The sequence below is a fragment of the Heptranchias perlo genome, chromosome 34 (genome assembly GCF_035084215.1).
Source record: "Heptranchias perlo isolate sHepPer1 chromosome 34, sHepPer1.hap1, whole genome shotgun sequence".
Lineage (NCBI taxonomy): Eukaryota > Metazoa > Chordata > Chondrichthyes > Hexanchiformes > Hexanchidae > Heptranchias > Heptranchias perlo.
Window position 1 is genome coordinate 18290314 of NC_090358.1, and position 16774 is coordinate 18307087.

The 16774-nt window shown below is 38.8% G+C and overlaps 1 protein-coding gene across 1 annotated transcript in view; it reads left to right on the top strand.

Annotated features, from left to right (window-relative positions):
• Nucleotides 1-317: 317 nt before the first annotated feature.
• The window catches only part of LOC137301586 (cation channel sperm-associated protein 2-like), a 37133-nt gene continuing 20676 nt past the window's right edge, over nucleotides 318-16774 (top strand). The window contains exons 1-7 of the mRNA XM_067971139.1: nucleotides 318-572; nucleotides 1603-1749; nucleotides 2912-3093; nucleotides 6133-6337; nucleotides 9774-9850; nucleotides 10749-10939; nucleotides 14251-14463. Of these exons, the coding sequence (XP_067827240.1) occupies nucleotides 2922-3093; nucleotides 6133-6337; nucleotides 9774-9850; nucleotides 10749-10939; nucleotides 14251-14463 (858 nt within the window). The 5' untranslated portion in view covers nucleotides 318-572; nucleotides 1603-1749; nucleotides 2912-2921. The remainder of the gene's footprint in view (nucleotides 573-1602; nucleotides 1750-2911; nucleotides 3094-6132; nucleotides 6338-9773; nucleotides 9851-10748; nucleotides 10940-14250; nucleotides 14464-16774) is intronic.

The window sequence follows — 16774 nt, forward strand, 5'->3', positions numbered from 1 at the left end:
TAGGGTTTTCGCAGAAAAATGGATGGAACCATAGAATTTAATCCCCAAAACACCAGCAAAAATCCTGGAATTACATGCAATAAAAACTATTTATTGAATCACTATAAACAATGGTCCTAATTATAAAGATAGAATTACAGAATGTGATCCTCAAACCTCTGGTTACAATCATGCAATCCCATCTGATAAAAATTTAATTTAACTTAAACAGTCACTGTTAATCAATGGCCTTGGTATATATTATGACCAGAACTATCTGTCTCTGAATACCCAGGCACAAGCAACACTGCTGATGTTGAAATAATATCTCATGCTATGCCACTGATATGTACGTATTTTCTCTCCCCAGATGAACATGGGATATCTGGACTACAACAGCTTAACTGCACCACACACCTCATTAAATACCACCACATGCAACAGTACAAATGATCCCAGGCACCAGAAGTTTAAGAGTTACTGAATCATCAGCATAAGCAAGGGAGATACAGCAATTGTACTGGTTGAGAATGAATCAGAAAGGCTGGTGATGGGGTGCAATTGTCCCAGACCCAAGGCACCAGCAGAGAGAGGTAGGTAGGTATTGAGGTCAGACCCTTCAAAGTTAGCATGTTGGTGGAGCTGCAAGATATGCCATAATATTGTGGATTAGAGGCTGGAGAGATGGAAGGCTTGATTTCAAAAGCAAATGCCTCTTTGAGTTGAATGTCTCTATCTCCACGAATGTAGAAAATCAGAACTAAGACATTGGATGTTAGGCCACTGGCTGACTCCCGGTGTATGAGTTATGCACCAAAGGACGAGAAGAAATAGATCTGATTCAAGGGAAATCATAAAATACACATTATCAGCACATACTAAATTCATTACACTGTCACGTTGAAACACCATCCGTGTCTTTGTTTTTCTGTGATACTTAGCATTAACTAGACAGAGAGGTATTGTAGATTCAGGTAATGGAATGGATGGGAGCAGACTACCTGTTCTATGATTAATACTTTACCCTGCACCTTCGCATATTTTTAAGTGCAATTCTTCATGTGGGCTCAAGAATTGTATAGGTAAGTATTTATGTCTGCAAATCTGAAAAAAGGAGGACCCCTTTACTGAAATGGATGAGAAGCAGGAGGGTAGATTGACTAATTGTTAATATTCAATTTTCAGGCGTAAAGTGTGTGCTAGAGATCACTCTGATCGGATCTCCACCCATTTTTTGCATCATGCACATTTCTGATGCTGAATTTGATGGGAACAGCAAACTCTTGCCTGGAGGTCATTTAAAAAGCCCAGTAAGAAGATTCCTTATACAATTTTCAGGCCATTTCCACACCATTTGAAGAAGAGCAGTGAGTTCTCTTGGTGTTCTGGTCAAAAATTTTTTTTTAAACAACAGCACCAAAAACAGATTGTCTGCTGTTTCATCTTGTTTGCTGCTTGTGGCACTTTGTTGTGCAGAAATAGGCTGCTGCCCACTTGACAACAGTGAATACACTTCGAAAAGTAATTCATTGGTCAGGAAGTGCTTCAATAATGATAAGGCACAACATAAATGCAAGTTCATCCTTTGTACTGATGATTTCTTGTTTTTGTGTTTCATTTCAGCATGCAAGCTACACAGAAATACTGTGGCTTTTTGGTTGAACTGACAAAAGAGAGCCACGTTTGATCTTGTTCTCTGACACTGGGTTATTTACCGTCTAGTGGTAATTTTACATTTACTTATTGCAAGCAGCAGGTTGCTGTCATTTGGTTAGTATTTACACTTTTCTGACACAAGTTTACCAGGATGGAAAATCTTTTAGATCTTTTAGTTAATTTTTAGGTAGAGGGACAGACTCAGTTAACTTCAGCCTTGATTCATCTTCTGAATAGTTATGTGTACATTAATAATATTACATTACCATGTGTAATAGTACTTATTAGTACCTGAAAAATAATAGCCTGCCTCAGGTACACTGTAAGATTTATGGGCCAGAACTTGCGCAGTGTCATGGCAACTGTTGCCGCAGCTCCTGCAAATTAAATTAACGAATGTATGCTCTGTGGCATTGACTTGCTTTATTTTGAACTTTTAAAAAATTGTGCACAATCAACTCAGCCTCTGAGCAGGGTAAGTTGATGCGCATGGAACAGTCTATGACAAAATCTGTCAGGAAGAGAAGTCATGCCCACAAGCAGGCAAGCAGACTTGATTCATTTAAAGTTAGTATTCTGGAAGTCATTGTAAATAAAAATTTTAATTTTTTTTAATAAAAAGCCAAAGAAATAATTGAATTAAGTTAGAGACAGAAGGGAAAAGTAAAAAAAAAGTTCTTAATTTAAACTTTTTTTTAATGACCAAAAACTATTAAAATAAGGAGCAATATGAGACTCCACATTTTTTAAATTTAATATTTAGTTGTTTGGCAGTCATTAAGTCTAACAACGCTGTTAAAACTTAGTTTATACCTAGCCTACCTGTTTGGTGGCGTAATTAGTTACTTTCCAGTTGGGCAGATGAGCAAGTTTGCGATTTTTCAGTGATTTCAATGATTGCAGTGTACGATGGCCCTTTAATTCACAGCTGTCAAATCGCCGGCGAATCAATAGGGGCAAGTTCACAATTTCTGTATTTTAGTGCACATGTGCAAATGCGGGAACTTGCTCCTTCAATTCGCCATTAAAAATGGAGAGCCCTGAAGAGCTCCTCCATTATTTCGGGAGCAAGTTCTGCCCATATAAATTGAAAAGACATTATTGGTCTGTCACTGTGAGGTGAATGAACAGAATGATTTTCAGAGTCTTTACTTGCTTTGCTTGTTGTTTATATTAGTTACAGATGTTTATTTGAGAATGCAACGATTGTCATGTTCTTATAAATTGAAAATTTGCAGTATGAATGAATTCCACACATTTTATTTCTATTGAATAGCTTCTGACAAATGGAAGCATTAAAATTTGCTAAAGATAAAAAAGGAGTTTCCCGGATACATTCAAAGGACAACCCTCGGGCTCAAATTATCCGATCAAAACTCATTCAGGATTTTAATCTGTTGGGTCATTTGCAAGGATTGATCATCAATGATCCCAAGTATAACATGAATGACATTAAAGGTACTGTAGATTGACAAAATTGATTTTGGTTAATTAAAATTTAAGGGGCGTTGTTCCTTCAGCAAGACTAGAGTTTATGTGTACAAAGTACAAGATACATGTGTTTACCCATGCAGTGCAGGCATTTATACAACATGGGTAAACACTGTAAAGAAAGACACCACCTTTTAAAGCAGTTGTCTTTTTAATTTTTATTATTTTGAAATTGTAAATTGAATGCACCTTCATTTTTTGCAAATGTATCATTTTTTTAAGAATATACTTAAATGGGGAGCTAACACCTAAATCCAGTCAGTTGAACTTCGCTCAATTATGTCTTTGGGCCATTTGGAGTTATAGATGCAGTAATGATTATATCTTGATTTGTGTCCAATGAGCTTATTCCATAAGTTGCATTCCACACTGACTTGGAAATGGGAGTCAGTTTGTTGGTTAGTGCGATATGCAGCTACAGTCTACTCAGCCTGTCCAAAGGCAAAATAGTGGATCTGAATAGGCAATAGAAGAGATACAATTGTAAGCAATCTTAGAAGAAAAATAATGAAAGGGATAGATACGGGCTATCCAAATTACCAGGAAGTCATTTCATTGAGATGTTCAGATGGTAAGAGGGTAAAGATTGAATGGTTTATAACTATCATCTCAACTTCAAGAATAGATTATTGCCCAGAAAATTATTTATATTGTTTTATGATATACTGGTTATCCTCTAGAGGTATTATTTGTATTACTGTTAGCCTACTCAGCACCTACTGCAGTCTCAGGCTTATTCAACTCCTACTCCAGCCTCAGGCCCACTCAGCTCTGCTGGAGTCGGAGGTATGCTCAAAACTATAGACAGTGCAACCATTTTGCTGCTCCATAAAGGAGGCAGTTTGGGAGTGGAAGTAGAAAGCAGAACCGGAGGGGATTAGAATCATAGAAAGGTTACAGCACAGAAGAAGGCCATTCAGCCCATCGAGTCCATGCCGGCTCAATGCAAGAGAGCAACCCAGCTAGTCTCACTCCCCCACCCTATCTTCGTAACCCTGCAAATTTAGTGCAGGTATGACCAATGCAGACTGGTGCAATCAGATATGATTGGTGTGATCTGATTGATTGAAGGAGAAATACTATAGCACCATGAAGATATGTTCACATAGACACAAGGTGGGGGGGAATTCCTTTGGTTGCAATGTGTTGATAACAGGGTAAATAGAACTGGAAGATTTCTTCCAATTAGCGGAATAGTAAATATGTTCTTTTAGAAGAGATCTTCCCGCCATGCATAATTTGCTAATTCATAGCAACCAGAGGGAATCCCAACCCAAAACTTTTGTCAGTATAGATTCTGTGGTGTCAGGAGGACGGTTTATTTTGTTTTCAGTTTATTTTTAAATCAGGGGCTAGTATCACTGGACAACAGTGGCAGGATACTACATGCAATTGGTCATTTGATCCATTAAAACAAGTGAACGGCAATTCTATCTGATTTTTGATTGTCCAGAAATGTCTAAAATGTGAGGCAGATCTCAGTAAAATGTCCAGTAAGTTAGTTCTCTCCATTCTGTGCCTTAAGATTTGGAGGGATTAGTTATTACGGTTAAAGTTTTCAATAAACTTTTATTAGCAAAACCTGAGAGCGTGAACCACAATCCCATCTCTATCCTGCTCTTGTTGCAGTTTTGGATTTTGTCCAAAGATGGTAACCCTAATAATTGTGATATTTGCACGCTGATTGAGTGTTAATCTGCAGCTGAAATAACATGAGACAAGAAAATCACATAAGACTAGGAACTATGTTGACAATGTTAGCCGATGAATGATTAATGCACTTGTTTGATAGTCCTCTGTCCATTATATTAATGAAGGCATTAACCTGTTCAATGTAAATTTTCCTTGAAAGTTGACCTGGCTGCATTATAAAGTAACCAAGTCAATCAGATAATGCTTTTTTAAGTGATGTCAGGCAATTTGGCAACTTAACACGACAACTCATCAATGGCCTCAGAAGAAAGTTATCTTAATGGTGGTGCCCTATAGGTTAAAGTCCATCTTAATTATTTACTCTCCCTATTTAGTTCCTACCAATCCACTTACCAGACTCCTACCAGTACTGCTTTTATGTCAGACACTGTGCTATTGTTTGTGCCATATCCCCAAATTGACTTATCCTCTGACTTTCCCTCTCTTTTCATGGCCATGTTCCCATTAATAACATGCTAATGCTCCAATGTAATATAGAAAGTATATTAGAGTTGCCTTATGTAGCAACATATGAAATGTTAATATTTGACCAACTGATTGGTAAAATGCTCTAATGTTCAGTTTGTGAAGACTTGCTTGTGGCGAACATTTGTGCTGCTTTTGCAGGGACAGTTAACTTGTAACTGGCTTGCTTCTCATTCACAGTTCAAAATTTGAACCCAGCTCCAGGGCTTTTCTGCCTTGTGCTGTCATTATATACAGACATATAACTGATGTACCAACATAACATTGAAGTACCAATGGCAAAAAAACCCCAACAATTTAACTTTTCTGTGGACGAACACCTGGGGAGTAGTTGTAATCAAGAACTCTATTGGAGGCCAGTAGTTACACAATCATCCTCTCCCTCTCTTTTACATCACTCCAAGTTTCGGGGCCAACACTGAGCTGTACTGAACCTAAAGCTGATCATTTTTTTTTTACTTAGTTCAATTTGTAGCATGATCTATAAGCTCATGCTTTAATATATTTTTATTAAAAGTGAGAAGAACTTTGGGTGTCAATGTTGCCAGCTCCAGCAATCTCAATTTAATGAGAGCATTGTCAGGTCTTAGAAACCTGAGAGGCCTATATTCCGTGGAGTTGGGGAAGGCTGTTATATACTGTCACCACCAACACGTTATATAAATATCTTACATGGTACACTTACTACTTTAAATATGACTTTATAATTAGGAATTAAAGAAATGAAAAAAATGGAAAGATATTTATTGAAAATACATGTAAAAACTCTATAAAGTAATGCAGTCAATGCAAAAAGACTTATAATGATCATTACTCATTGTTACATAGATTCAAAGATGTTGAACAAGTTGATGATTGAAGATCCTTTGCAGCTGGTGCGTTTTGATTTTAATCCAGTTCGAAATATAGATATCTCCTCAAACCACAGGCAGAGAAACTGTCTTCAGAATCGCTATGTCAAGTACCCACCTCTAAATATGTGGGCACAATGGGTCCTAGAAAGTATCCTTATAAAATCTATAGTCATATCGTTATACCTTCATTATTAAAATTCTTTTACAAATAATTTAATTAACAATGATTTTTGTTTCTCCAAGAGGAAATGTTTGGCTACTGATACTGTTTCACATCATCCCCAATCCTCCTTCGATATAAGGAGGGTGCCGGAGGACTGGAGGATTGCAAATGTCACAATATTCAAAAAAGGGGAGGGGGATAAATCCGGCAATTATAAGCCAGTCAGCCTAACTTCGGAGGTGGGGAAACTTTTAGAGACAATAATCCAGGACAAAATTAATTGGCACTTAGAAAAGTATGGGCTAATAAATGAAAGTCAGCACAGATTTGTTCAAGGAAAATCATGTTTGACTAACTTGATTGAGTTCTTTGATGAAGTAACGGAGAGGGTTGATGAGGGTAGTGCGGTTAATGTTTACATGGACGTTCAAAAGACATTTGATAAAGTACCACATAATAGACTTATTAGCAAAATTAAAGCCCATGTGATTAAAAGGACAGTGGCAACGTGAATGCAAAGTTGGCTAAGGGGCATAAAGCAGAGTAGTGGTGAACGGTTGTTTTTCAGACTGGAGGGAAGTATACAATCGTGTTCCCCAGGGGTCAGTATTAGGACCACTGCTCTTTTTGATATATATTAATGACCTAGACTTGGGTATAGAGGGAATAATTTCAAAGTTTGCAGATGACACAAAACTCGGAAATGTAGTAAACAATGTGAAGGATAGTAACAGACTTCAGGAGGACATAGACAGTCTGAGGAAATGGGCAGATATATGGCAGATGAAATTTAACGCAGAGAAATGTGAAGTGATACATTTTGGTAGGAAGAACGAGGAGAGGCAATATATATTAAATAGTACAATTTTAAATGGGGTACAGGAAGACCTGGGATGCACATACACAAATCTTTGAAGGTGGCAGGACTAGTTGAGAAGGCTGTTAAAAAAGCATATGGGATCATGGGCGTTATTAATAGAGGCATAGAGTACAAAAGTAAGGAAGTTATGCTGAACCTTTATAAAACATTGGTTAGGCCTCAGCTCGAGTATTGTATTCAATTCTAGGCACCACACTTTAGGAAGGATGTCAAGGCCTCAGAGAGGATGCAGAAAAGATTTACTAGAATGGTTCCAGGGATGAGGGACTTCAGTTATAAGGAGAGACTGGAGAAGCTGTGGTTGTTCTCCTTAGAACAGAGAAGGTTAAGAAGAGATTTGATAGAGGTGTTCAAAATCATGAACGTTTTTGATAGAGTAAATAAGGAGAAACTGTTTCCAGTGGCAGAAGGGTCGGTAACCAGGGGACACAGATTTAAGGTGATCGGCAAAAGAGCCAGCGGCGACAAGAGGAAGTTTTTTTTATGTAGCGAGTTGTAATAATCTGGAATGTACTGCCTGAAAGGGTGGTGGAAGCAGATTCAATAATAACCTTCAAAAGGGAATTGGATAAATACTTGAAGGGAAAAAATTTACAGAGCTATGAGAAAAGAGCAGGGAAATGGGACAGTGGATAGCTCTTTCAACGAGCCGGCATAGGCACAATGGGCTGAATGGCCTCCTCCTGTGCTGTACCTACAATAACACTATGCTATGATGATACTATGATCTAGGCGATGTGTCCAGGAGATGACTAGATACATTAAATCTTTAAGTATGCGTACCTTACATCGCAATCTGACCTGATCATCAAAGGCCCACCAGAGAGGGAAGACAAGGCCTCAGTTTAAAGTTTCATCCAAGAGATGGCACCTCCAACAACGCAGCACTTCCTCAGTACGGCACTGAAGTGTCAGCCTAGATTATGTGTTCATGTGTCTGGAGTGGGATTTGAACACACAACCTTTTGACTCAGAGGCAAGTGTTCTACCAACTGAGCCAAGGCTGACAGTATTGCTGGATGCGATGACGTCTGGGGACATGTCGGGGCTACTGAGCACTACCACAACTTCTTGGGGCATACCTAGAGAATGAGAAGAGGAGCATAGGTTAGAATGTTGTCGTCTTGACAAATCCTGAAACACAGCATACTGTAGAATGAGTCATATGGTATTGTGTTTCAGCACCAAGCTTATATTTGATGTGCTCTCTGGTATACATTGTAACATGAGATTGCTAAAATAACTAAAGGATGAGCATTCCTATCTTGGTATCTTTTCGGAATCCAGCAAATTGTTTTCTCACCTGTTCAGGGTATTTACTTTTTCTGCAACCTCTGTACAGACTGCTCTTGACGGGAAGATGCCCCCCTCCCTGACCTCCAAATATGACCACACTTCTGTGGAGGACATTATGCAGCAGGAACTTCAAAGCTGCATTTCCAAAACTGCAGATCACCTTCTTTGAGTTGGTGGATCCATTTCTCCCTGCTCAATAGTAGATAGCTTTAAGGGTGACTAGAAGCCCTTTAACAACATAAGAAATAGGAGCAGGAGTCGGCCGTATGGCCCCTCAAGCCTTCCTCCGCCATTCAATCAGATCATGGCTGATCATCAACCTCAACTCCATTTTCCTGCCTGATCCCCATTTCCCTTGATTCCCCTAGAGTCCAAAAATCTATCTATCTCAGCCTTGAATATACTCAATGTCGCAGCATCCATAGCCCTCTGGGGTAGAGAATACCAAAGATTCACAACCCTTTGAGTGAAAAAATTCCTCCTCATCTCAGTCTTAAATGACCGACCCCTTATCCTGCAACCAGGCCCTCTAGTTCTAGACTCCCCAGCCAGGGGAAACAACCACTCAGCTTCGACCCTGTCAAGCCCCATCAGAATCTTTTATGTTTCAATTAGATCACAGTTTCCTGATCATAATCAACTCGGTTCATTTTTCAGAAACCTTACTCTATATGGCATTATCATTAACATTATTGTATTTGGTGTGTTAGCAGGTAAGACAAAACAAGCTTCTCCACCTTCACTGTTTAAGAGCTGTTGGCATTGGATAGCCCAACCATTGATCCTAGTGCATCCAGTACTTAATCCAATGTGTACCAGGAACACCACAATATTATGCTAATTAGCTAAACTCACATTGTAGTGGAAGGTCAGTGAGAAACAGTCTTGCCAGCACTGCAACATGACTACAAAATCGCCCCCATAATGGGATGTTTGCAGCATGTTTGATGCAAAAAACATTTGTTTCACCTTCCCAATGTATCAAGATAGAGATTTTTGTTTAGAAATGTACAGTACTTTTGAACATGTTGTTTGAGTAAGGTTTCAATGAATGATAATATAGAAAAATGTAATCCTCATCAGAAGTCAGTCGTGAAAAGCCAGGCTAATATTAATTATAAAGCTAAATAGTAAGATTAGTCTTTTTGCTTCTTCAGCCCCATTATTTAGAAGTTTCCTTGATACTATTTTCCTAAATATGATTTTGATGTTTTGAATGGAATTCAATTGATTGATGGGCTTGGGAAAAATATGGTTTACATTTTCCTGATCAAAGTCAACCAGGTTCATTTTTCAGAAACCTTATTCTGTATAGCATTATCATCAACGTTATTGTGTTTGGTGTGTTTACAGGTAAGACAAAACAAGTTTCCCCTCCTTCAATGTATACTAGAAATATGCAATACAGAAAAATACAGAAATATTAAAACAGCTTGATAACCAGTTAGGTTGTAATTGGAATGACTGCACCTTCCAAATGGGGGGAGGTGCAGTAATTCCAACTATAACCCCTTTGGCAATATACACATTGATAATGTCAATCCTTCTAATTCTGTAGAAACCCTAATACTTCTGTGAGCTAGGAATAAGAATTTGGAATTCATTTCAGATACAAAGAAGCCAGTGCTGAAGTTTATAGACTGAAATTGTGGTACTTAATTCAAAATGACAGAAATTCATACTAACGTCCTTTAACGTGGTTAAAATTGCTATAATTTGGTTACATCCCTTTTCTGTTCTGTACTAAAAATAGAGGTGAGTGCATCAGTGTCATGAATCTTCCTCCTCCCCCTCACAAACAAACTACCAAGGATCAGATATAGTATGTTGCCAAAATGTGGTGCTCTGTCTCCCATGAAGCCACCGGGGGAAATCTCCCTCCTCCTTCTCATGCTGCCGTGAGGAAGATTCCTTGGACAATTTTATGCAGTTTAATTTCAGATCAGACTAATATGGTGGCATTTCTTTGTGTTTCATTGTTTTATTTTATCAGCTGGCCATATCCTTCCAAAGGTACTTATTGTTCTGAAAGTCTTCGAAAATGCCAGATTTGTGGCAAACCATATTCCATGGCAAATAGCGATGAGTCAAATTTATGGAAAAGTTCAAAACTTAAAAAAAAAAGCTTAGTATATGTACTGTGAAATAAATGAAAATTTATAATCTTGGAGCATTTTGGGCGGAGTGTATAACTGCAGGGAGCCATTTTGTTCACTTCGATAAGTTATTATTATATATGATACTTTCTCAGATGTCTCTAACAAACCAGGACCAAAATTCAGTGCCATAACGACTATGTTAGTGGTCATCGACTGGTGCATCCTTTCAATTTTGACTTGTGAAATCCTACTTAGGTGGCTTGATGATTTTGTAAACTTTTGGAGCAGCAGCTGGAACGTATTTGACTTGGCTGTACTACTTACGGTAAGAAACGCAGTCTATGTCATTGGAGGACTCCATTAAAATTCTTTAAATCGCCTTACTCTTTCAGTTAAATAGAAGCTTGGTTTATTAAGCATGCTTGTGATGTCCTGCGGTGTTGCCCTCGGAAATAAAAGTGCCAATGGCTCTCTCAATCAGTGGCAGTGGCAATGGCAGTGTCTCTCTCATTCAGTGGCAGTGCCTCACAATACTAATGCCAAGGCCCCTCTCATTCACTGCCTATGCTAAGATCTATCAGTGCCAAGATCTCCTACACAGTGTCAGTGTCTTACTCACTTTCAGTGCCAGTTACAGTGTAAGCACCATTATCATCTCCTACCCATAGACTGTGATACTGACATAGACAGACAGACAGACACCTTGTCCCACTTTCACTATTGACCAAAGCTAGATTCTGAACTTACCTTTTTCCATTCCCTTAACTGTCTTATACAAGATCATCTCTCAGACACTTCCATTCCAGTTTGAAAAGCCCAAGCTTCTTCAGTCTTTCCTCATAACCACACCTTTGACATAAGGGGTCAGCCTTGTGGTTATTCTTTGCATGGCTTCCAACACTTGAATGTTTCCCTTGTGTCTCAGTAACTAGAGGTGAACATAATGTTCAAGGTGCATTCTGACCATTATACAGTTTGGTCAGAACTTCCTCTGACCTGTATTCTACAGTTTTGGCTACATATTTCAACATTCTATTTGCTTTGTTGATAACAGTTCTGCATTGGATGAACATGTTTAGTGTTGAGTCTACTAAGACTTCTAAAGTCTCTTATGGTTTCATCCTTAGCTATTTCATTGTGGAGTATGTGTCACTTATTTGTTTCCTTCTATGTGCAGAACTTTACATTCATCTACATTAAATTTAATCTTCCATTTTTTTGCCCACTTACATATTTTATCCATCTCATTCTGTAATTTCTGAGCTGCCTCCTCCAATTTTACTGCGCCTCCTAGTTTGACCACATTGCATTGAGTTTCTGAAACCAGGTCATTTATATAAATTAGAAAAAGTAGTGGTCCCAACACCAAGCCTTGGTCACCCTCCTCAGTAATTACCCTCACCCTGGTATTACACCTATAATGAGTTCTAATTGTTCTCTACCCTTTGGCCAGTTTCTTATCCATTCCCAGGGTTCACCCTGAATCCCCAGTGCTTTGAATTGAACCTTGGTATGGAATTTGTCAAGCACCTCTTGGAAATCAAGATACACTATGTCATAGGGTTTCCTTCCCACAGTCCACTTCGGTTGTCACTTCCTTGAAGAAGTTGAGAAAGTTTGTTGGGCAGAATCTTCCTCTTCTGATTCTATATTGATTACTGTCTACAAGGTTACTATTGTACAGATAATCTGCAAGTTTACTCCTGACAATGCTACATGGAATGAAAATAAAACTAATGGGTTTGTAGTTGCCTGTGTTTGTTTTGTCCCCCTTTTAGAATATGGGCACATGTTAGCATGTTTCCAATCTACTGGTACCGCACCAGTGTCCAGTAACTCCTACCTAATGATTCTCTTACAAATCTCCTTCCTAGTCTCTCTCAGCATTCTGGGATAAATATCATCTATCCTTGGGGCCTTATTTGTATTGAGCCCTTTTAACCTGTCTTAGGACTTCCACCTCATTTATATCAAAGTCATTAATTTTGTTTAGGTTATCTCTGTTTGGGGAGGGCGTGCTGCTCATGTCTTCCTTTGTGAATATGTGGAGAAAGCAATCATTCAGAATATTTACTATTTTGTGTTCATACTCAATTTCAACCCTGTTTGCATCTTTATGGTTTTCACGTCTTAGAATGTTTTACTGCTATTTAGCCTCTGCTGCTATGCTTTTTTCTAGCCTCCTCTTTGCTCCCTGATCATTCTTTAACATGTTTCTTCATTTTCTTATATTCATCCCAGTGAACCCCTTCCCCTTTTCCCTTCCAGGATTTGTCGAGCTTATTTTTCCTCTCTCTTTCAATTTTAATTTTTTTGTTAAGACTAACTTTGTTGGTTTTAAGGATATATTTGTCCTTTATGCTCAGGATTATATCTTTGAAGGTGTTCCATGTGTCTCTACAGAAGGTATTGAGCAACTAACACCAATTCATTTGCTTTGGTTGTTCCCTCATTTCTTTGAATTTAGCTCTTTTAAAATTATACGCCTGACTTCTGGTATTGGGTATAGCTGATTCCCGGATCACATTGAACTTACTCATTCTATGGTCGCTGTTTTCCAGAATACTTCAACTTCCATTTCCTATTAGTTATTGGGGCATTAATGAATACCAGGTCAAGATGAGCACGGCCTCTCCTGGCTTCCTTGACGCACGTTATATTTATCAACTCTGACTCTAAACCACTTAGGTTTCCCCAGTTTATATTTGGGTTGATTAAAGTAACTTTCCTCTTCTCATATACCTTTCCTATCCCTTTGTGGAGCAAACTGTACTTTTTATGCTGACCTGGAAATCTGCAGCATATCCCTAGGCTTGGATTTTTTTCATTTTTGTGTTATCTAACCAGAGTAGTTCATTGTGCAGCTTAGTCTCTCCCATAGGATCAACTTCATTTACCTCCCAGGTATCCATGATTTATATGGCTACACTGCCTCCTTTTCTGTCCACTCTGTCTTTCCTGAACGCTCTAGCATTGAATGTTAAATTCATTTTGATTCTCTCAACTCAGCCATGCTTTTGTTATTCCTACTACATCATAGTTTCCTATTGTCTTCACAGTCTCCAATTCTGGCATTTTGTTTCCAGCATTCATTGAGATACAACTTATAGATTTATCCCTTTTCATGTTCCCTGGTGCCTTTCTTATTCCTGGTCTCACATTCCTGTATGTCCCTCTGGGTATTATTATCTATACTCATATCTCGATTACCTACTACACTACAATCTGCCTCCTCTGGGGTCCGGTATTCTCCCTCCTATCTAGTTTAATAGCTTGATCAAAATTAAAGGGTTTAGTATTCAGGCCTGAAGAATGTTGCCTTGTGTTTCTCTCATTTCATTGCTGTTTTTTCTTCAATGGCAACCATCATGTAACAGGTCAAAGGTTGAACATGAAAAGGGCATCAAGGATCTCCTGGAACATGTGCAAGTAAGAGAGAAACTGGCTGGAAAGAGGCAGGGGTTCAGGCTGAGAAGAATTAGGAGACTATGGCCAGAAAGATAGGGCCTGGGGTTGGTTTATTGGAGGGAGCAGGCAAAGCTGGGTTTTGGAAGTAGAATCTTTCTGTGCAAAATTGTGCAGGCCTTGTAATATATGCAGCAATTATGTTCTCATAAATCTGCTCTATCAGAAACTAAGGTGGGTTGAAAAAAAATCACAATATTTATCAAACTCATAATTTTTCTGGTTCTCTTTTGTAACCAGTCTTTAGTTCCAGTGGCCGTCAAGAGAACTCATCTCATACCCAGCATTGAACTCCACTTTTTAAAAGTTTTTCGAATCTTCAGAGCTTTACGTTCTTTGAAAATGATGAGAACATTTGATCAAGTGCGGCTCATTTTATTGGCTATAACAAAAGCATTTAAGGTAAAGGTATATTAATTGCCTACAACAGTGGGTGAAAACGAGATCATCCATATTTGAATCTTTAATATATAACATATAATTTCTGAAATATATGAAATAACTTTAGTCGATGCATATTTCCTATTAGCTTTTTCCATTATAAATTCCTGTGTCCACCTTTACAGTAGAAACCGCCTGTGTAAAACTTGTCAGGCTATAATTCCACCTTCCTCCCCAGTGGATGCACGACAACATCACCGCTGGCAGAAAATTGTAATGACATCATGGCAAATTTACGTAGGCAGTTTCCATCATAGGAATTTATAATGGAAATACAAAAGAAAGACAGCGGGGGTGATTTTAAACCCCAAGAACGGGTGGGTTAGGGGTGGGTCGGAGTTGAAAACAGTTATTTTTTGGGTCGCGACTGCAACCCGGCTTTATTTCCAGGTTTAACGTCAGTGCGGAAAAGTTCAGGCTGCCCACTGGGAATGCCAAGTCCAAAAAGTTTGCGGTTGCGACCCGCAAAAACAACTATTTTCAACTCCCACCTGCCCCCAACCCACCTGTTCTTGGGGTTTAAAATCACCCCCAGAATGTGGGACTTTAAAATGCATTGTGTCCATTTGGCCTGGTACAATTATCCCCCATCCCTCAAACCCCACTTCACTTGAAGACTACATTCCCTGTGTGCAACATGATGGTTGATCGACTAATAAGTCTATATGTGTTAGAATCTAAATGTCTTGGACCCGCTCCGCCGCCATAATTGCAGCGGAGAATGATCCCACTGCACTAGTAGCCTCCACTTCTGACTCCACCAAAACATCCGGGGTCAGGGGAAGGTCTGCCAATTTGACTATTGCTGGCAATGCCCACGCCAGTATAAGCACAGGTTGGGCACCTGCTTTGTGGGGAGGGGGGAGGGGTATAGGAAGATACATCACTAGCAAGCCGATTGGGGGGAGGTGAGCCAGTCATAATGCTTTAAAAATCTGTTTAGCTGTTAGCAATTATCACCCTTTATAAGAGAGCCATTTTGCTTGATCCTGTCAGCGGTCTTCTCCTGATAGTAGTGATGTAGTGGGGAGATGTATAAATACAGAGATCAGGGAAGCATATAACAAAAACAATGTGGTTATAGTAGGAGATTTTTTATTTTCACATAGACTGGGAGATGCAAAGCAGCTCAAGTCATAAAGGCAATGAATTTCTAGTGTGTATCCAGGACAATTTTTGAAACAATGTTTTAGAACCGACAAGGGAACAGGCCATACTAAATTTAGTAATGAGTAACGAGCCAGAATTAATAAATAATCTGACAGTAAGGGAGCATCTTGCAAACAGTGACCATAACATGATAGAGTTTGACATTAAGTTGAGAAGGAGAAAGATCACACGCAAACCAAGGTTTTAAACTTAAGTAAGGCCGACTTCAAAGGAATGAGACATAAGCTGAACACATTAAACTGGGCTAAGCTGTTAACAGGTAAACCTACAGAAAAACAGTGGGAGGTATTCAAAGAAATATTTAGTACAATACAAGACTAAAGAGCAAAAGTTTCACTTGTACAGTCAAGCATCCACGGTCAACATAGAGGTATGACGGAGTATAAAACTAAAGGAAATGGCTTACACAAATGCCAAGAAAAGTGGTAATCCAGTGGACTGGGAGACTGTAAAAAGCAAAAGGATACAAAGAAAGTAATAAGAGGTGCAAAAAGGGAATATGAAAAAAACTTGCAAGGGATATCAAAGCTAACAGCAAAAGTTTTTATGAATATATTAAGAGTGGCTAAGGGAGATGTGGGCCCATTAAAGACAGTCGCAGGTGATACTGTCATGGACAACAAGGTAATGGCAGATTTATTAAATGATTACTTTGTATCCATTTTCACAGTAGAGGTAGAAGATAAAATACCAGTTACATTGAGTTACATCGAAACTACAGCACAGAAACAGGCCATTCAGCCCAACTGGTTTATGCTCCACACGAACCTCCTCCCTCCCTACTTCATCTAACCCTATCAAGATACCCTTCTGTTCCTTTCTCCCTCATATGCTTATCTAACTTCCCCTTAAATGCATCTACGCAATTTGCCTCAACTATTCCTTGTGATAGTGCGTTCCACATTATTAACACTGTTTGGGTAAAGAAGTTTCTCCTGAATTCCCTATTATAGCGACTATTTTATATTTATGATCTCTAGTTTTGGACTCCCCCACAAGTGGAAGCATTTTCTCTATTTCTACCCTATCAAACCCAATTATCCTAAAGACCTCTATCAGGCCACCCCTCCACCTTCTCTTTTCTAGAGAAAAGAGTCCCAGC